Here is a 22720-nt window from a genome sequence, read left to right as displayed (position 1 = left end):
ATCCTGTGAAATTTCTCCCTCTCACATGAGTACATGTTAATATTGTCAATGTTCTGGTCTTGTTTATGCAGCTATTTCTAGGACAGACTATTTTATAGCAGACTTCCTGATAGTCTGGCTCTTAAAAATCTTTCTGTAGTTTCTTCTATGATGTTCCATAAGCCACAGATACAGGAGCTGTGATGCAGATGTGTCTGTGGGGGCTGGGCTCTCCACAATCTGTTGATCTCTGCATTGTGTCTAGTTGTGCTTTTTTTTTTTTTTTTTTTTTGTAACGGTCTCCATTTGCTATAAAGTGAAACATCTTTGATGGGGAGGTCACTACATTTTATCTATGGATAAGGGTAAGATTTAAAATGTAGTAAGGAAGTGGGAGGGTCTAGCAAAGTGATGATAATAGATTGTTTTCTAAAGTCCACAATCACACTAGCCCCAGGAAGATATCTAGGTTTCTAGTACCAGGAATGATTTCCCTCCTGTTGAGTGGGCCTTAAGTCAAATTATTTGGGTGGATTTTTTTGTCATGATCAGCATGTCAACCAGTCATGTTGGTAACAGGTCTAATAACCATGTTATGCAATAACTAATAGGGAAAATTTGTAGCAACACACATTTTATCAGTGAATTAAAGTTCACATTGTTCTACTTACTTGAAATTTTATCATCATAATTACATAACTGAGAATCATGGCCTAATATTCTGAAATGAAGGCAACAAATTATTTACAAAAAGTACTATGAACCTATGAGGAGAGAAAGGACAATGTAGTCTTACCTTGTGTCCTACATCAATACCTTATTTTGTTCTTGTGTGTTTTTATCCTGGGGTGTTGAGTCTTAAAAGCAGGGCATCCTGAAAGTAATTAAAAATCAATGGCTACTCAGAGGGTACTTACTGAGCCCCTGGGCAGTCAGACTAAAAATTACATATGATTTATGATCACTATACCCCATGGGATAGATATTTCTATGCCTTATTTTATAGAAGAAACTATAGCTCAAAGATACCAAACTGTCCTTCAAAGGAAGAAAATATACAGTAGATATAAACTCAGATTCTTCTGACATTATGACCTTGAGGAGACCAGCAAAGATATGTGGTTAAGTGATCCTAGGCTCTCTAACAAGATCTATTTACTCCAGAGAATTAGAATTAAATAGAATAATTTCTTCACAGTGGTAGTTAATGGGGTGGATTGTCCTTGTCATCAGTAGCAGTTTTTGGAGATTACCGGTAATGTTGGTAATGGGTCTAATAGCCATGCTATGCAGTAACTAATAGGGGAACGTGCCAACTCCTGCCTCTTGCCTATCACCATCGAATGTGTTATATTGGCAATGGCAGTTCTTGTAAGAGTCTTGCCTCTGGTTTTACTGCAAGAGGCAAACTTTATGAAAAGTAGTTTGTATGCTAGCAACTCCTTTTCCAGAAATCCACAGAAAAAAGAAATTTTTCCTTAAGCAAATACATTACTATTAAAATGATTTAAACAATCTGGCACCATAGAGTTCTATGATGACAGCTCGGTCAGCTAAGCTAACCTGTCTGACTGTTTTCCAGTAGTGTAGTGGATTTGATGATAAATGGCCAAGAATCATCACACAACAGACAGATAGAAAAGACTGAACTGTCTTAGAAGAGTGAATTTATGGATTGATTCAACCACCTGAATCTACCATGTAACCATGCTGCCCTCTTGATTTCAGCATAGGCAAAGAAAAGGGAGTTTTTAAGCTTGTACTAGTGGGATGAACCATCACAAAGCCTTCTTACATCAGTGCAATGTGACACACGCACTGATCATTTAGTAGCAAAGCAGCAGTGAATCCGATCTTTTGTGTGACTTCGCTGACACTTTCAGCAGCTGCATATTTAATTCTCAGTTAGAGACTGAATAGACTTCACTCATCCATCAGAAATATATACAAGCACTCTGAGATCCCAGGAACACGGCAACCAGAACAAATGCAGATGTGCTCAGAATTTCCATTTACTCAATGAGAAATAGCATGGCTTTTAGTAGTAATGTGAACCAACACTAAAGATAGACCCCATTATCTGTAGTCAATAAGCTGATGTTAGATTAATTATTAATGTTCTAAACTTCTGCTTCCAATAGGTACTGAAGAATACTGCAAAAATTAACATTAGTGACATCAAATATTTTCTAGTAAAAAAGGCATTCACATAGAGCAAAAAATAACTTCTAGTTATTAGTAGTTATAGTTCCATTTGTCAACATTTTTCCTGTTTGTTAACATATACCTTCTAAGATTTTAGTACTGTAACATGAGGTCAGTTTCTTCCTATCTCCCCGCTGTGTGTCTCTCATATTTCTGCTCAAGACATAAACATGGGGTGAGTTACTCTACTGCTTCATTCGAATCCAGCGGTCATCACGATAGATGCTTCTCATCACAATCTCTGGAAGTGGTTCTGCATTTTCCATAGTGCTGCTGTAGTGATGGTTACTTTCCAGCCTTCTAACCACTCCTGCTGCTAGTCACGACTTCTAACTTTCAATCTGTCCACAGGGATGAACAGTGATCTTCCTAAAACAGGAATCTGATGACGTCACTTTCCAAGTATAATCCTTCACTGTCTTCCTATTACCATTGGGTCACAGCCATGCTCCTTAACCGTGCTCCAAAGACCACCATGATGTTTTCTGTGTGATTCCCCCGAGTCCGGTTACTCTTCTCTCACAAGCAAACCCATTTCCCATCCTCATTCTCTCTGACCTGTACTCTTGGTTCCCCTCTCAATACATTGCTACAGAAGCTACTGTGTATCCTTTGGGTGCCAGCCTGGTGTTTCTCACTCAGACTCAGGAAAGCCCCTTTCAACCTCCATACGTACAGCATTCCATATATGAATTTTGAGTGAATTATTGTCTAATAATCTCTTTCTATCTATAAGGTCTTTATAGGTATGAATGGAATTACCTTGTTTCTTTCTTTATATAGTGCAGAAGCATAATGACACAATGCCTGATAGATATTAAATTTTTAATAAATATAATGTGAATTAAAGACTAAATATCAGAATAATCAACATTTTATGATAGTCTACCTAGGTAAAATCTATTGTATTCCATCTCCAACATTCTAAGTCCCTACCACTGAAACTAAATAAAATAAATCTATTTTATATGATTGATTTCTTTACTTGAGTCAGTAACTGTTTCCTGCTTATGACAATCTCAAGGAATCACAGTGACTCAGGAACACTAAAATTTTTAGTTATGTGTTATATTTTAAATATTTAAATCATACTCAGATCTATTAATTTCTTGAATATAAAATCTTTAAGAATATAAAATGTTTATTGAACAGAATTATAAAAGTATGTAAATGCCATCCCATTTTGCTATGTCAGTGAGCCAAGGAATTATGTGAGTTATTTCACTAAATGCAATATTCCTTTCAAGGAGATTCATTTTGAGTTAAAAATCTAATGCCTCATATGAATTCCTGACATAAAAGAAAAAATAGTTAATTTTTGTATGAAAACTCTTTAATTTTGTAACTGTGTTGGACACTTTACAGAAGCAGATTAAGTTAGCAGTGTAGAGAGAAACATATTGTACCCTATTAATAAACTCCTCCTACACACGCACAAGAGAGGAAGAGTGGTTAGAACTGAGTTAATAACTTTCTCACATGGGAACACATCCTAGGAAAAGCTAATGAGAAAGAATCTCCATGTTTCTCCTTGATTTGGCCCATAAGGTGATATTTTGTTTGTGTTCTGACAAATAAAGCTTGCCTGGCGATCAGAGGGCAGAGCAAACCAGTAGGTAACTATAAAGGCCAGGCAGTGGTGGCACACACCTTTAATCCCAGCACTTGGGAGGAGGAAGCAGGGAGATCAGGAGTTCAAAGCCACCCTGGGCTACACAAGATTGAATCAGTCTCAAAGAGAAACAGAGCCTGGTGGTAGCGGTGGTGCACACCTTTAACCCCAGCACTAGGGAGATGGAGTCAGGAATATAAGGCAAGTGGACACAGGATCTCACCCCATTCAGTCTGAGGATTCGTAGAGGTAAGAAGTTTCTAGTGGCTGCTGCTCTGCTTCTCTCATTTCCAGGCAAGCTTTATTTGTCAGAACACAAAGTATCATAAAACACACAACTATGGAGAATGCATTATATTATTACAAGATGGAGAATTCTTATACTGAAAAATATGTATGTGGCTTTATTCCTTAAATAACTCACAGTCTGCCCAAAATGTATTTAAATCTTCATCTTTAAGGAATTCTTAGACCTATGGATATAGCTTAGCAAAGGTCTTGTCTAGAATGTGCAAGACCCTGGGCTTGATTCCTACCACCAAAATGTAAACAAAAGACACAGAAAGACTTTTGAATCAAACATTTGCTCAACCTTGCAACATTGGGCTTGGAATTCTATAAAAAAAAAAAAATCTATTTTCTACACTTTGACTCACAGTTTTTCATCTTTTGCCACAGTGTAAAAGATGCCATGAAATACATGTGATCTTAATTAAAGAGTGTTTATTTTTGCATCCTTTAACTTGGGTAGTCTAAAGTTCTTTTACTGGATCTACACATCTAGCTAATGCTATCCATCAGTGTGCATACCCCAAGCAAATGCATATTGTGTGATTTTCATAATTAAGTTTGCATTAAATATTGGTATAGATTATTCAAATTAAAAACCTTATAACTTATACAATCAAACTTGATGTGTGCTGTTATCTAATAAAATATGAAAATCTTATGAAACCTAATAATATCGTTTCTTTGATGACTCACCCTACTTTGGGAGTATCTTCTTTGAATGCATGAATAGGCCCAGTTTTTGAGTTTCCTGTTGTAGTTGTTGAATCTGCAAGAATCTGGGTTCTTCTGCTTCCTCAGGTGGAGCTATTCTTTTTCCTTCTCTCCAAAACTACAGCCCAAAGAGCAGGCATGAAGTTTGTAGGCAAGGAAATACTCAATATCTGTAGCAGTCACAAGTGAACTGTTCTTGAGAAACTCAATACAGACTTTGTAGGGATACCCTAAAAAAACTCATAAATTAAATCACCTAAACACATGAAGAATGCTCTCTCATAGTTCTGGAAGTGAGAAACCTGAGGTCAAGTCATCATGGCAGGGTTGATTTCCTCTTGGACTCAAGGGGGAACTCTCTTCCAGACTCTTCTCCTTAACTTGTGTCTTCACATATTTATGTAACACATACTTTACTCAAGTCTGTATTAGACCTTACTTCCAAGCTGTGAAAAGCCACAGCCTCCTTAATGTAGCACCTGATTACTTCAATGTTATCACAGTGGAAAGAGAATAACTTCCTGGTACAGGATGCTGATTTCCCAACATTCACATATCTTGTGATCTTTCACCATCTATCACTGCCAGTCTGAATGAATACTGGGATAGTCCATGTCTCAAGCTTTCAAACAGGAAAGAAACACTTACTAGTGAAGGATGCTAAGATAATAGGTAGGTAGCCTCTGATATCACAATGATGACTTTTGCAATAATTAGTGAAAAACCATCATTTAGGCAAATTCAAAGCCTTCTATCTGCATTATAAATTTGCAGGATTGACCTTATACAACTTAGTCTGATAATGTGGAGGAATTCAGTTTTGAATTTTGTGTCATCATTCAGATTACAACATCAATTAATATTCCTGAAATGAGGTACATTTTACTGAAATATTTAAACTCACATTAAATATATTTAAACTAATTTCTACATTTTTAAAAGCACACAAATATTTTTTAAGTGTGAAGTTTAAGAAGCTAAAGTGTGCTGACTAATTTGCATAGTTTATCAATTATTAATGACTTGGATATTACTAAATCTCTCTCCACATAAACATGAGGGTACTTTATTGTATTTTGCTTCCATAACAATGTTAATTTTGTGAGTGAGAATCTACATGCTGATTCTTTGTAGAGTAACCCTATTTGAATCCAACATTTTGGAGAGCAAGAAGGGAGAATTTTAGGAACTGGAGTTAATTCCAACGCTGTAAAATTTTGGACTGAAATGAAAATGAAAAGGCCGCTCAGGACTGTGGAGTCAATAACTCACTTTGACATTACCACAGTCTATTAACTATTTACCACTAACTCACTGCATTCTATTAAATATTACTCTTCTTTTACTTGGTTTACTCACAGCTTAATCATTTTGCTATTTTGTATTTTTCTCACCCAAACCATGTTGTACTGGATATTAGGAGCCTCATTTAAAAAAATGAAGCCTAAGGAAGTATGTACTGAAGGAAGTAGGGGAAGAAATGGGCCTCACTGTTATTCCGAAGTGGTGCTTCTCCTCAGGAGGCTTCACAACAGAGGCTTTTCCAAACTCATGAAAACAGCAAACAGGGTCTTTTAACATTAGGGTACTATGCAAATGACTAATCTATGACAACATGTCAGAGGACCCTGTAAATCATGGAAGGTGTAAAATCATGGAAACAGCCTAATCTCATCATCACATTTATCCTCTACCTTGTGAATTTCTTATTCAGTTGTTGGTCTGAGGTTTTATATTTCTATAACCCAACGGTGTGAATGAAGTCTCCAGCTAAAAACATCCAAGCATTGGTTTTTTGGGAGGAGGGTAGTGTGAGTTCAGTTCTTCATTCTTCTGTAAGTTAGTTCACAGGCTTTGGGAGATTCACTCAGTGTTTCCAAGCTCCAGATGCCAGAACTGTGAGATTTGAATGAGGTAATCCATGTGAACCTGAGATCAATGCTTCAGGACACAAACCTAGCACCCATTCAGTCTGAGCTAGACACTTTTTAGACTGGGTTTCCCAAGCTTTCCAAAAGCAATTTCTCTGTCACTTATAAAATCCACACCCCTTTAAATGGTGCTAGAATCAAACCCAGGACCTTCTACATACTAGGCAAGCCTGCTATCCACCCTTCATGGCTAGTCCAGCCACACTTGCATATTTACCTACAAACCAATAGATTAAATAGTTCAATATCCAATTTCTAGTCTCCTAGGCACTTCTAAACCAAAAATGACTATGTCTAAGATGATGTACTGATTTTTATTGTAATATTTTTTATTTCCTACAATTGTGTTGCAACTAAACCACACATACACATTATGTTTTTGTTTCTTTTTATTTATTTTTATTTTTATTTTTCTTTAGAGACCAGGGCCTAGAAAATTTGGCTGAAGTAGATTCTCACGCATCTGAAAATAAGAATGGAAGGTAAGATTGATTGCAACTGGCTTTATTTCTTAGGAATTCCTTTTGTACCTGAGTGATAGTTTAGAAAATTTTCTGGGGGAGTTGGATTGAATTGTGGCATTTAAATGTAAGTACTATCCAAATCAAAAAAGTTATAGCACCATATGCTTAATATCTAACACAGAAAAAAACTAACAATGTTCTAATTGTGCTCGAATTTCTCATTCCTGTTGCTCCATCCTGTTACTCGGTATAAAAGGTGTCATGAAAATTCAAAGCCCTTTACTTGGTTTGTAAGCATTTATTTTTACTCACTGTTGCTTGGTAGGTTTTCAGTAGGGAAAGAAGTACCCTGCAGCTCTCTTCCTTGGATATCTCATGTTCACACACACACACACACACACAAACACACACACACACACACACACACAAATTTCTCATAGCAACAAAGCAAACTCTTATTTGAAATTTCTTTGCACAACAGAGGATAAGGCCTTCACACTATCAATGCCTCTTAATACTTTGAAATTAAAAGGAATATTAAGCATAGGAGCTATACTGCATTGTTACATACAACTTGGGGAGGAACTGATAACTTCTCCATGTGTAACAATGCTTCTACACATGTTTAAAGGACTCTAAAAATACTCATTTCCTTTTTTTAACCTTCCCAAGGTGCCTCTGCTTTTTTTTTTTAAAGCTTCTGTGATTATGTAAGAAATAATATTGTGGGTATTTTCTGCAAAGAGTAGAATGGCTAGGGAAAGAGGAACTGGCTGTCTTCCCCATACTGTCTGCAAAATGCCTTTGAATCTGGTAGAGTTTATGTTGCTCTGGTTCTCCATATCATCTGTGCCTCTTTGTTGTGACCCCAGCAAAGTCTATGACTGAATGAGAGAAAAGAAATGTTCAGTAGGATCTGCGGCTCGTAGAGATGCATCCACAGCCTAGGACTGACGCTTAGCCCATTTCAGGCAAACATTACTTGGAAGTGATCAATGCCATATACACTCTGAGTGTTTAAATGCTGTTAAGGAACTTTCCACTTAAGTTGATTTAAAAGCTGCTCCCTTTTCTATTCATGAAGCAAGAAAAAATTGGTGAGGAAACAATATATTGAAGACTGGGACTTTGGTGTATGCATTTTAAGGAACACAATTCAGTAGAGAACAGCAGTGTTTACAGATTATTGCCCAGTTCTGTTTGTGTATTTTATAAACGGGTGATGTTTTGAATTAGCACCACCAAAGACAACATAAATTCATCTCAGCAACCCCCATAGCCTTCTTCTTGGGTAGCTATGCATTGCTTAAGTTAAATTTTATAGTGTGTATTATGTGATTTGAATATAATTAATATTTATTTAGTGAGACTGGAGTTTGAAACTGAGGTCTTATGAATTCTAGGAAAGCACTAAATTTGAATATTTTTCAACAATTCAGAACCAAGTTTATTGTTCTTGGAATGACAAAGCCTAGTAATCCCAAGAGAAAACTTTCTATGACAGTAGTGATCCCACATTTTTACTACTTGCTATAACTTGAAAACATCTCCTTTAAAGCAAGATTGTTAAAGGTAAATAAACACAAAGTAACTTATTATGGATGAATATATAATATGTTAATTACATCACAACTACCCACAAACATTTATTGACATAGAAATGTGTATACACATTTATAATCACATAAATGTAATAACTTTAAATTTATGATGTTAGGACCTGATGCATTTAAAATCAACATATCAGAACATATCATACATCAAAACTTTGTAAAGTTTCTTTTAACACAAGAGAGAGAAAGGTTATCCTAACTTCAATTCACAGCTTCATACTTGGAAATGTTAGTGTATGTTTAGCAAAGACTAAAATTTTTATAGTTTAAAATAGTTTCAGATACCTTCTTCTAATATTTTCATTTATTTTATTAATTTTATTTTTTGTATGTCAGAGATGATCAAGTAACACATTTTCTTCCTTAAAAGTTATATAGGACAAGATTAGAGAGAAGGCTCAGTAGTTAATAGCACGGACTGCTCTTGCAGAGGACCAGAGTTCAGTTCCCAGCACCCATGTTGGATAGCTCAGAAATGTCTATTATTCCAACTCCAGAGGATTGCTGTCTCTGGCTTCTGTGGGCACCAGCACTGAAGTGCACAAACCCACCCACAGACAGCCTGTTTGACAATAAGGCTTAATGAAAATCTGAGCTTTCCTGTGGGCTTTCATGGCTTTGCTCTCAAAGCTTACCAACACAGAAGAGGAAAAAAATGCTACAACTTTCACTATTTTTTCACTGAGAATTTCCTCTGTTGCAGGGAAGAAACTGAATGTGTTTATGCTCTGTTAAACACGATGACATTTTTAGATCAGCAGAAATCTAGGTCAGACTTCTGTAGTCTTCAAAGTATTACCTCTCATTAAAGCAAAGCGGGAACTGAAGTGTCTCAGAGCAACCCCTGGATCATTCATTAAGTTGATGAATTCTTAGATATATGGTACAAAGGAAGCTTTCTAAAGGACACAACTATTATGAAAATGATTGAGGAACCAATTTCCATCCTTGATGAAAATACATTCTAACGTAGCATTAGATATTATGCCTGTGTTTGTGGATTATTCTTGAAGGTAAGACAGTGATTTCTGTGGAGCCAGTGGAACCAGTAAAGCAGGCTGCTATTCTTTACTGTATGTCTCTGTGCAGAAACTAGGTAGATGTAAAGAAATACTGTCTACTGAGTAAAATCTTAATAAATCAAAAGTATTTGCAAGTGACCTTGATTTTGAGTGCTAAACACATATGTTTCCTCTTGCAGGCTAGATGGCCAAGTCAATGGATTCACCAACACTCTACTCAAGGAGTCCACGAGAACCTCTGTCTATTCTTATGAGGCCAGAAACAGCCTCAGGTACTAAAGACAATTACAAAACCAAACACAGAACTATCCCTGTGTTTATTTGTTTACATGCAAGCTAATCATTTTTTAAAGTGTGGAACTTTCTATATGTAAATACCCTTACATGAAATTGTTGAGTCAGCAACTCAATTATTGCTGGGATGCACATAGAAAAATATAGAATGTGGTTGTTGCTTTAAAGTCTACAATTATATAAAACATGATTGTGACATTGACGTTGGCATTCTTTTCCTAAGGATTCATTGATTTTCTTTTGTGTGTATATATACCCGAGTCTATGTATGTGGCCACACATGTGCTGGTATCATAGAGTCCAGAAAGTATCAGATCCCTGTAACTTGAATTACAGATGATTGGGAGCCACCCAGTGTGGGTGCTTGGATTCAAACATGGGTTCCCTAAGACAACAAGTGCTCTTCCTTACTGAGCCATCTCTCCATCCTGTGTATTCACATTCTTGAACTAGATCTGTCTGAATATGTCATTAAATCTGAGGTTTGACTAGTCAATTAAAGTCCACTTTTAACTTAAGTTATGGGGGAAATTTATGGCTTAGAAATGAACATGGCATCAGGAGAAAAGACATTAAAATACAGTACATCGATAGTTGGAATGATCTTCACGCTCTTAGACAAATGTACTGAATCATTAGTTTTCACAGTAGTAGAAATACTGAATGAATACTAATACTGAATACTAATACTGAAGTAGAACAAGACAGTGGAAGTTAAGAATTGAATGGGAAGGGGTGGCAAAATTCTGCAGGAGTTGGTCAATAACATTTGAACATTTTCATTTGAACAGAATAGATATAAACTAATATATATATATATATATATATATATATATATATATATATATATATTACCTTTTGCATTGAATTGGAAAAATGGTTTTGTTTTTATTGTCCTCACAAGTTATATTTCAATATGAAACTAAATGTTTTTATTGTAGCTCCAATACTGGAACCAGGAATGCTGGCCCTAAGGACACTGTTATCTATACAAGGACCTATGTGGAGAATAGGTAATGGAAAAGTGCTTCAGATATTTCACTTTTTTATAGCTGTGAAATGATCTATGCCATGTAAAAGGTACTACCATTTCAGGGTGTGCTTTTTTCATAGAGAAGATAGTTTAAGAATATTGTAAGTTCTACACATATAATATTTATGTTGTTTCCAATATTAAGCAGTTGATAAATGACTTATAGTCATTGTATATACTCAAAAGTATTTCAAATCACTAATGAATAAGTAATAGGATTCATAATCAAATGTTATTACATAAATGTGTGACTATTTGGTTATAATAACCTTTTAATTTGAATCACCTTAATTCAAAGACTCTATGTACTATTTACTTCCTGTCTAACACAGGTCAACATATCATAGCCTAAATTGCAGAGCATCTATGGATGCTCTATGGAACCATCTGCATGGAATGATGGATATTGACAAAAATGTCAGCTGAGGCTATGGATCACAACATATTTAGTTTTCAAGGAGTATAAAAAGTGAGAATTGGCCTAATTATAGGGTAATATAATGGCAAAGCACACAAATGCAGACGTATGTGACATGTGTGAGTTTACTTCAAAGAAGCCCAAGACAGCCATTCAGGGGAATCTTTTGTGTGCATGGGACCTCCCAGGGCAACTCAATGCCTCTTTGGGTCAAACCCATGTGTAACTTAAGCATACAGCTTCCAAAGAAATTTTTTCTTAATTCAAATCTCACTCTATTGTGGCTCCATGACAGTAATTTCTATTATCTTTTAATTAAACTAAAAGAGAAAACATTTAAGGAAAAAATTAAAATAATAAATAGTTATTGAATCTGAAAGAAATTGGCACATATGTAAATAGCATGAGGATGATGTACAGTAAAGACAAGACACAAAATATTGGCAAATAGGGTAAAAGGAATAGGCATTTATTCTGCACTTACATGGTACTCTGTATGCACACATGGGTGGCCCTGTAGGACAGCAGCACATCGATACATTTTGCTTCCTAAAGAAACGTCTCATTGAAACTAAGGCCAACAACTCTGGTATCAATTTTTAAGAAACAGTAAATCTCTAGTATTAGGCATAGTCTACTAAACACTACTTTCTGGTTTTTGTTTTTTTTACTTATTGAATAGTTGATTAAAAATATTAACTTGACTTATACAAGTACAGGAACTAAACCATATTTGAATTATTTAGCCATGTTGGCTATGGTTTGCTTTTGTAAACTACTGTGTATATGTTATTGGAATAGCTGAGTATGTGTGTTCAGACAGCAATTCTCAAATGTAGTTTTGGGGCCAGCTTCAACAGCATCATTGCAGACTTGTTACAAGTGAAAATCACTTGGCCCCATCTCAGACCTGAAGAATCAGAAACTCTGCCATGGGGGTCCCGGCTGTTGTCGTTTTAACAAATTCAATGTGCTTTTGATGCAAATGCAGATTTGAGAGGTGTAACTGTAACAGATAATACTGTATTGTGTCAGACCAATAATATGTAGGGTAGAATATTCTGAAAGGATGGATTTGCTACTGTTTGTTTGTTACCCTAATGTGACAGTGATGTCCCTCAAGTATCTCTGATTTTCTGAAAGTCTATATTGACAGATGGCACAGTATAGTATGAAAGTCTCTAGAGTTGGGTTCAGGATTGAGTCATTGTTTGTCATTTACAAACCCGATAGCCTTGGCAAAGGTGTGTGTGTGTGTGTGTGTGTGTGTGTGTGTGTGTGTGTGTGTGTTATGCGTTGACTTGCTGGGGCTTTGCATCATTATTTCTACAGATTAAAAAAAATGAAAGGTGTAAGGATATCATCTGTGTTTGCAATGTTATAAATAATAATATAATAACAATGTGTGAAGGGATGCATGTTTCCTAACTATGTGGGGCAATATGAGGGAAAATGTCCTGATTCTCACATGCCCCTATATGTTCATTTTTAGTAAATCACCAAAGGATGGATATCAGGAAAATATCTCAGGAAAATATATACAAACTGTTTACTCAACTTCAGATAGGTGAGTATGCTTATATTTCTGTTATAGACATAAAGTGTATATACGCACTTACATACACACAAACACGCACACTTTCATGTGCATATACATATATGTATATTTCTCTTTGTCCTTTGTCTGGAAATGGTTTTGATTGGTAGACAGGTAGGAAACTGTTAGGAATATACACAAAGAGACCGCAGCACAGTTCTGCATTCAGGAACCTGCTTCCTAGCCGAGGTTGGCTTTTATGTCTGTTATTCTAGAAGACCTTTCCACACCTTCCAAACTTCTCTGGCCTTCTTCCTGCTGGTGATTCCCAAGAGTCCCCTGCCTGCAGTGTTATAAGTACCTAGGTTTTATTGCTTCACTAGACTGCCCTCAACCCTTCCTTCTTGTGGTTTTCCAAAGGTAGCTATGTGGATGGCCTGGTCCAACACATGGACTCATCTCAGTTCCTAGAAGGGTTAGGATGAGTACACATTTAATGCTGGATGGAGAACTGGCCCTATCCCAGGCTTTTTCTTCTGGTGACCCTCCTTACTGTTTCACATTCCATGGGGGCCTCTAGGCAGAGGAAAGTGACTTGCAGATCTCCAGGGATGCAACTTAACTTCTACTTTTTTTTTAAAGATTTTTTTTTAATTTATTATGTATACAGTGTTCTGCCTGCATGTACGCCTGCAGGCCAGAAGAGGGCACTAGATTTCATTACAGATGGTTGTGAGCCACCATGTGGTTGCTGGGAATTGAACTCAGGACCTCTGGAAGAGCAGTCAGTGTTCTTAACCTCTGAGCCATCTCTCCAGGCTGGTACACAAGAGCCCACTTTTCCTCTGTTAGGGTTTTTCCCACAGGGGCTGGAAAGGTGGCTGCCTGGAGTAAGGGCCGAGCTTGTTTTCAGGTGTGGCTTCTGCTTCTCATGCAGCACTTAGCACCTAGCAGGCACACAGTAGGTGACTCTTGAAAACACAAACTGACATTCCACTTGCTAAGGGAAATAAATGGAGCAACCGTTTCTCTGATGGCATTTCACGACCATGGCCTTCCCAGTGCAAAGAGCATCTCACCAGAAGAGGCCATTTCTTCTTTCCCTGTGTTTCTGGATCTTTATCAGTGCTGATAGAGTGAGACGATGATTCTATGAGGCACTATTTTCTGCTGGTGATGTGCTTGCAGTCTTAAATGGGAAGCCTTGTTTTATGCATTATATATATATATATATGTACATATGTGTGTGTGTGTATACATACATATATACATATGTGAAGATAGGGACAGTTCATAGGGAAATATTTGTCAGGCATGTGTATGCAAGTAGTCACAGAATAAATTAGAAGTTGCAAATATTTATAAATAAACCACTATGTAATTTGCACATATATATGAATTGTGTGATTTACATATATGTAAATCTTTACATACACACACACACACACACACACACACACACACACATATATATATATATATATATATATATATATATAGGTATGTATATAGTGATTAGGATGATGCAATTAGCATGACTGGAAGTATAAAACCAGACAAGGTTTATCTTCTCTTAATGCCTTTCCTCTTACGTTCTCTTCCTCTCAGTTCCCCTTTCTCTGCTTGTTCTCTTGGTGGTGGAAGGGGGGTGCCTGGGCATGACCAGCTCATTTCAGCTCTGGAGGTTAGAAGGCCTCCCAGGCAGGCGAAGGACTCTGGATCACACTGCTCCATTCAGAGCTCCTCCCTGGCTGCATGAGCAGCAGTTCACCTGCTGTTCTGTGTCCCTGTTTTCTTTTCTATAAAGTGACACAAATGATAACAATCCCGACTTCTCAGGATGAACTGTGTTTTTAAAGTAAAGCACATGGGAAAATGCACTGGACACATCATATGCTATATGAGGATTGTACTATACACATACTGCATAAATGTACAGTCAACACATCATATACTATATGAGTATTGTACTATACACATATTGCATACATGTACAGTCAACACATCATATACTATATGAGTATTGCACTGTACACATATTGCATACATGTGCAATCGACTCATCATATACTATATGAGTATTGTACTATACATGTATTGCATACATGTGCAGTCAGAGTCATCGGGCCAGTTCTCTTGGTAGCATAATAGAGTTAGGATACAGGGATGGAGATCATGACAAGATTAATTTATGTATGCACTGTACAAGTATTGGCTATTTTTATTTCATTATCTTATCATATATGCTACTCTGAAAACTTTGGACCTACATGCTAATAATGCCTCAAAACCAGTAAAGTCTGCCAGGAGCTGTTTAAGACAATTTTGAGACCTTTCAAAAGGAAAAGAACCTTTTCTTAAGGTTCTGGCATGATTTAAAATTTTTGTTTACTGTGTTGATCATATTTATAGTTCATTTGTTGTTGAATATTAAGTTTCTAAAATAAGTAAGAAAAACTGCTTTTTCTCTCATCTAATTTTTGGCAGGTTCATACCTTCCTTTAGAGAATAAATTAATTTTGTCGTGATCTACATCCCTGTATCCTGCTTCTCACCATGGTACCAAGAGCACTGTTCTGATGACTCTGACTCTGTAGATTCATCATTTATGAGTTCATAAACACATTCCTGAATGGATTTCTATTTGGGGCCTATTGGATGAAAATTTGCATTAATCAGATGCACAATTTCTTTATGCAGTGTATAAGTAAATTAGTTTAAATGTTCTTTAAGATTTGAGGAATGCTTTTGTTGTAGTTCAACTGGGAAACTGAGCATCCTTTTCTGCCCAGATATGCTCTTGATTGCTGGCAAATTAATAACCTGAGACTTTTCCCTTGTGCTGTTTCCTTGACATCGTTATAGAATTAATCCTGTCATGAGAATAAGTAAACAGCATGTTTTTGGATGTTCGTGTGATCCCTGAAGCTCCATCAGGATTAGTATGTTCCCACATGATTTTGCAGAGAATATGCCTGTCCCCACACGATGGCAATTTTAAATGGTTTTTAATTCTTATGTCACTACAGGTCTGTCATTGAAAGAGATATGTGCACTTACTGCCGCAAGCCCTTGGGGGTAGAGACTAAAATGATTTTAGATGAACTACAAATCTGCTGCCATTCCACTTGCTTTAAGGTAAACATGCACTTGTTTCATGCTACTAAGTGTAAGGTTGCACAATGACAAGGAAAAATGCATTTATTTATTGAGATGCTTGGGATAAAGTTAAAACTTTAAACACTCTATAATCCACATCAATAACATGCTACTTAAGTATTTCTTCATGTTCTGCAGTTCCACCCTCAAAGGTCTATAATTACTACCTTGGCTTTAGGCTTAGAATTCGTTCACCACACATCCCTTAGCCAGGAACCTTAAGTCTCTGGAAAAGGTGAATGCTTGTTCATTCTTAAGTTTCTGTAACATTTTAATAAATAGTGTATTACAGCAAATATGTAACCAACTCCGTCATGGAAAATGGACTGTTGAGAATAAAGCTAGCAGCTCTCTTGTCATGAGCTCAGGACTCGGGCCTCACAGTGGTTTAACCTCAGTCTGCTATTGAGACTGTGGTTAACTGTGGCTTCATAAGTAACAGAAATGTTCAATAGCAAGTGCATCCAAGTTCGGTTTTAGTCAGCTCTTTCTTCTCACCTTCGCAGTGGTGGTGTGTCGGTCACAAACCTCACAGTGTCATTGCATGAGCACCGCACTGGGTATCTGAAGACCTCCATTCCGACTCTGCCCCTCAGTATGGTGTCCATGCATGCGGCTTTGGTTTCCTTACCTGTAAAATAGATCATTGAGCAGGCTGTGGTTCTCAATGCCGGTTATGAGTTATAGTCACAGAGATTGATTAAGGAAAAAAAATCTTAGCATACTCAGAAAATTTAAGATTTCAGAGATTATTTTTGGACACCAGTAGCTTTAAAAGCTCCTTAGATTTGTCTAATATGCATCCAATTTGGAAATCACTTGCCTAAGTATGGATCCTTTCTAGTAATGGACCAATTATGACCCATCTAGTGGTGGAACTGTGATGACCCATCTAGTGATGGAACTGTGATGACCCATCATCTAGTGATGGACCAATGATGACCCATCTAGTGGTGGAACTGTGATGACCCATCTAGTGATGGACCAATGATGAACCATCTAGTGATGGAACTGTGATGACCCATCTAGTGATGGAACTGTGATGACCCATCTAGTGATGGACCAATGATGACCCATCTAGTGATGGAACTGTGATGACCCATCTAGTGATGGAACTGTGATGACCCATCTAGTGATGGACCAATGATGACCCATCTAGTGACAGATCTATGATGGATTCTGTGGTTGATGAAAATTTACTTTAGCCAAACAGATGTACTACTTTGTCCATTGATTGTTTGTCCACCAATTACCTAGCAATCAGAAATATTCGTTTTGGAAACAAAGCTGGTAAGATGACTGAGCGTGTATACTAACCTGCAGCCAGTCTGATGACCCGAGTTTGATTTTTAGAACCCTCATTCTATAAGGAAAAAACTAATTCTCACAAGTTCTCCTCTGACCTCTCCTCCTGAGTCTCATGGCACACATGCATCAAATAAATAAATAAATATGAAAAACAAACTAAGCCACAGCCCAATATAGCATTATAAAAATATAATCTAAAAATGAAAACAAGTATTCGATTATAACATGAAAGTATTTCTAGTTTCAAGATATACTCTCTTAAACAAAAGCATATATCTTCAAAATTTAAAATTAGTATGCATAAAATCTTCTAAAATAAGAAATTCTCCTGGTGATTGCTCTTAGTAAATAGGAATAGCTTTCATTTATTATGTTTTAAGTGATTCATTTCCATTTTAAGCATATGACAGAAGAAAAATGTTCCTCATACTCATAGAAAAAGACAAATTGTTCTACAGCCATGGTAACAGAGAACCACTTAAACTAGTTTAAATGTTTAATAAATGGATCAAAGGCAATTTGCTCTAGTGAATTCATCTTGAAAGTCAACCAGCGACTCATATTTGGAAGTTGGCCAATGAGCAGCAGACAGGTCTGAAAAAAATGGAGGCAAACCCCACCCCATCCCTATATGATCAGCAGCTTGTTTGGTTCAACAGGCTGTGCCCGGATTGCACAGCTCTCCTTTGTGCAAGCAAATGACAAATACAAATCTGTGTTTTTGTTTGAGACGTTAGATGGTTATCCTGTCCTTGGCATAGACAATTTGTGAACAACTCTGTCTGCTCCATTGTGAGTTGTGAAGAAAACGTCAGTGGTAAAGATTCTCTGTACTTCACCTGCACTTGGAAGGATGCTGTGGAGATTTATTTAAAAAATTTGGCATGTGATGATAGGCAAGCACACTCAGTTTCCCTGTGACATCTCTTCAGGGCTGTCTGTGACTTTCTCAGGAGGGTGGTCTTAGAACCGAAAGGTTTTTCTATCCCCAGTCCCTTGAGGATACATTCTCAGTCTATAATATGAACTCCATATATATCGTTTTCTCTAGTGTGAAATATGCAAGAAGCCTTTGGAAAATCTACAAGCAGGTGATAGTATCTGGATTTATAGACAGACCATACATTGTGAGCCTTGCTACTCTAAAGTGATGGGTAAGTGCCATATTCTGTGAGCAGCAATTATTCTCACTAACTCTGGTGACTATTTAGTGTTGATAAATATGAAATATTCCAGTAAAGTTCAATACTTTATGAAATGCAACTAATGAAAAAGGAAGTGGCAGATAGTTAAACCGTGACAGCATTTTGTTTAATGATATAAATCAGTCAATACTTACACTATTTTTTTTTATCAGTCAGGATGCAGTATAAACAAAGAGGCCATTTATTTTAGAAAATTTTCCTGTTTGTGAAGCAGAAATAATTTTTGCTGATTAAATGACTGTTTAAGTTGAATCATTTCTGTGGATGTTCATTTGGACTTGGACTTGGAAGTACATTTAAATATAGTCTGATAATACAACGAATGCCTTTTAATGTTACTTTTACCTGAAATAGTTAATTTTATATAATTCTATGTTAAATATAGCATTAAGTTTTGTGGGGTTTTTTAAACAATGCAAGACCAAATGTTACTATAATTTGGACTCAATTAGCATCAGTAAAGAGAAAGCAAGATGTTATGGGCATGCATTTTTAACTAAGCATGAGAAATTTAAGTACTGATCTAAAACACATGCAGAATATGTCTGGAAAAATAAGGTCCTGTAAGATTTAATTGATTGTTACAAGGAAGTACATTCAATTTATTTTTAGATTCAATAGTAAGTAGAACAAGAGAAACAAATTGCTATTGAGGGGAAGGTCCATAGTTGACCATAGTCACAATGTTTAAAGGGCCTTTGTTCCTGCTGACTTTGGTATAGTGAATGAGACTATTAGGGATTCCTACATGGGGATCAAAAGTACAGAAGTTAATGACAAATGGGTGAGCTGAATGAGCTACTAGGTGGCTACATCTGGAAAAGTGTCCAGAGACCCATGTTCCATCAGGCTCCAGCATCAGTTGTAAGGTTAAACCTGATTATATCTGTACTCCGCAATCTGCCTCCCCCAGATTGTTCCCCATGCATAGCTGTGGCTCTCACTCGTTTCTTAAATATACACACCCAGTGTGTGTCATTTCGTGTTTGACCAAAGCCAGAGTGCAGAACTCAGGACCAGAAGGAATGAGAGAATGCTTCATCCAGAAGGAGCCCCTGGGAGAATGGCTGTTTTTTCACATTTTAATGGTGGTTTTATTTTCATATTGATTAACGTATCTAACTTTGTTTTAAATTTTCAGCAAAGTGGATTCAGTAACACTGATATGTGGAAATGAAGAAGAAAAGCCTTCGTTAAGGAATTCAAAGCTACATTTTAAGACTATATGCTCTAGAAAAGATTTACATTGAAGATTATCTCTTGTATCAAAATAACAATTTTGTTATTGCACAAATAATCTAATTACTTTGAATAAGGTCACATATATGAAAAGAACCATCTGGTATCTGGCAAGATTTAGTGATAAACATTCACACAGTTCTAGTTACCAAAGTCAATGGCAGTGAGCACTGTCAGCCCTGAACAGGCCATCCCTGTTCTATATTTGGCTGCCCATCTTGATTTTCATTATAACCAAGTTTCCCACCTTCTCACCTATATTCCCCTAATAATTTGTATTAGAGCTTTGTTGACACACCCTGACAAATAGGCATAGGAGCAAGATAAACTTCTTTATTTCTGCAAAAGAAAATGCACGTAGAAATTTTGTTATAAAGTTTTTCAGCAAGATCAATGTACAAGTTGTTTGGACCTTAGAAAATCACTTAAAGTTTCCCGACTTCTGTGACATTTTCTGTGGCACCACAGGCATTAGACAAAATGATTTCCAAGGTCCCTTTTTGTTTTTCCAGTTTTCTGATTCTAAAAGAAATTTAAGTTTGCTGTTTAGAAATATGTTGGTATATTTGTTAACAGTATTGGGACACATAAATAATTTCACCTAACTGTCTTCCTTCAGTTTATCACAGGCATATCTTTTATAGACTATTCTTAAAACTGAAATTAATAGCTTTATGGGTGATAGGTAAAATCATATGATGTATAATTTGTTAAACTTTCTTTGCATGCATTTCAAAATCTGGGTGTACAAATTATCTGAGAAGTAATAGCTATGGATTACAAACATGTTATATGTGTTCATGTTACAGTTTATGTTTACAGATGACTGACAACAATAAAATGAGTTTCCATAATGTCTCACTATCATTCACTAAAATTGACTTCTGGCAATTATAGTGATCACAAGTTATACATAGTTCATACTATGAGAGTTAACTTATTTTTGTTTATTTTATGTATATGAGTACTCTATCTGCATATATGCCTTTATGCCAGAAGAGGACATCAGATCCCACTATAGATGATTGTGAGCCACTACGTAGCTGCTGGAAATTGAACTCAGGACCTCCAGAAGAGCAGCCAGTGCTCTTAATCTCTGAACCAGCTCTCCAGCCTGAGAGTTAACTTTTTTGGGGGGAGAGGGGTTTCGAGATAGGGTTTCTCTGTGTAGTTTTTGTGCCTGTCCTGGATCTCACTCTGTAGCTCAGGCTGGCCTCAAACTCACAGAGATCCACCTGGCTCTGCCTCCCAAGTGCTGGGATCAAAGGCGTGCACCACCACTGCCTGGCTGAGTTAACTTATTTTTAACTGCTTAAAATAAATCTTTTATTTTGAAAAGAATTCTTTTGTTTCAGAGTTGGAAATTCAATAATCACACAAGAAATCATTATTATTGCTAACATAGAAAAATTGAACAGATAAAGTATTTTATGGGCACATAGCAACTGTTTCTTGAAGGAAGAGTGACTGGGCTGTGCTGGCACATAGAATTCTAGGGCACTGGCAGGAAGTTGTGAGAAAACAAACTAGGGAAACTGAGAGATGACTGCATGATTTGCAAATAGTGATAAATTAAAGAACTCATTCTCCTGTGTGATAATTTTATGCATCGGTTCTGCTTAGACACTGGTCCACAAAGTGTTAAACACAAAGTGCTTATCAAAATTCAGCAATGTGTAATTGTCCTATGGGGAAGGAGCCAGAAAAAACAATTAATAATAATTTGATATTCATTAATTCATGCTTGATGAGAAGCAGTGGTAATTGAGCCATATGTTTTATTGTTCCTTTATTACATGCTATCAGAGTGGATCAAAAGAAATAATTTTCTTAGAGTTGAAATAGACTGCAGAAAGCAAGGATTAAATTGCCCCCGTCTGTTTTATAAAGTACATTAACATCTCAATGCCTTTATAGTAATTAAAAATCATCTGAATATCATTTACAAATATAAAAATCTGAAGAGAACACATTTCTCACTTTTCCATAGCAGGTTTATGGACATTTTCTTGTTCAACAATGTGTTAGACCAAGCCAAAGGCTGTTGGAAAACAGAATATACACATATCAGAGAGACAAAGGTTTCTGCTTCATTAAGACTACTTCATTATGTCTGAAGATTTTTCTCTCTATTGAAATGACAAATCCTTTTAACAGTCTGGAAGATTCCATCATTTTTGTCATCAATTAACCATGACATGATTGGCATACTACTCCTGAATAAGATTACCAAATCACCAATACCAGGTCCTGAATTTTGATATAAATTTTTAAAAAGTCTCCATAAGAGAAATAATTGTTCTATCAAGATAGCTTCCTTTGTGTGTGCATGTGTTATGTGTGTGAAACTACATATGTGTGTCCATGTGTGTGGAGGTCAGAGGTGGTTGACTTTGGATATCGTGATCCAGTGACCTCCCTCCACTTTTCTGAGTCATGGTCTCTCCTTGAGCCTGGAGCTCACTGATTCTTCTTAGCTATCCAACCTCCTTCAGATGCTCCCGTCTCCACTTTCCCAGCACTGGTGCTACAGGCATAAACCACCATGCCGAGGGTCTACGTGAAGTGCTGGGCATCAGGCCTGGAGTCTCATTTCTGTGTAGCAAACACTGTCATCATTCCTTCCTTCTACCACCAAACATCGCATACTGACAAAGCCCTCGCCTCAAACCCACGACAGTATCCTTTTATAAAAGCAA

General features: G+C 36.6%; 1 protein-coding gene across 3 annotated transcripts in view; it reads left to right on the top strand.

Moving 5' to 3' along the window:
* Positions 1-20879, top strand: part of Scel (sciellin) — a 101459-nt gene extending 80580 nt beyond the window's left edge. For all 3 annotated transcript variants that reach the window (XM_052732537.1, XM_052732535.1, XM_052732536.1), the window contains 7 exons: positions 7149-7211; positions 10008-10100; positions 11064-11135; positions 13066-13140; positions 16140-16248; positions 18629-18731; positions 19924-20879. In XM_052732537.1, coding sequence (XP_052588497.1) covers positions 7149-7211; positions 10008-10100; positions 11064-11135; positions 13066-13140; positions 16140-16248; positions 18629-18731; positions 19924-19940 — 532 coding nt within the window. In that variant the 3' untranslated portion in view covers positions 19941-20879. The remainder of the gene's footprint in view (positions 1-7148; positions 7212-10007; positions 10101-11063; positions 11136-13065; positions 13141-16139; positions 16249-18628; positions 18732-19923) is intronic.
* The last annotated feature ends 1841 nt before the right edge of the window (positions 20880-22720 follow it).

The sequence above is a fragment of the Peromyscus californicus genome, unplaced genomic scaffold, assembly GCF_007827085.1.
Source record: "Peromyscus californicus insignis strain IS unplaced genomic scaffold, ASM782708v3 Scaffold_12__1_contigs__length_115047231, whole genome shotgun sequence".
NCBI lineage: Eukaryota > Metazoa > Chordata > Mammalia > Rodentia > Cricetidae > Peromyscus > Peromyscus californicus.
Note: the sequence above shows the minus strand (reverse complement) of the source record. Positions and strands in the feature narration are given on the sequence as shown.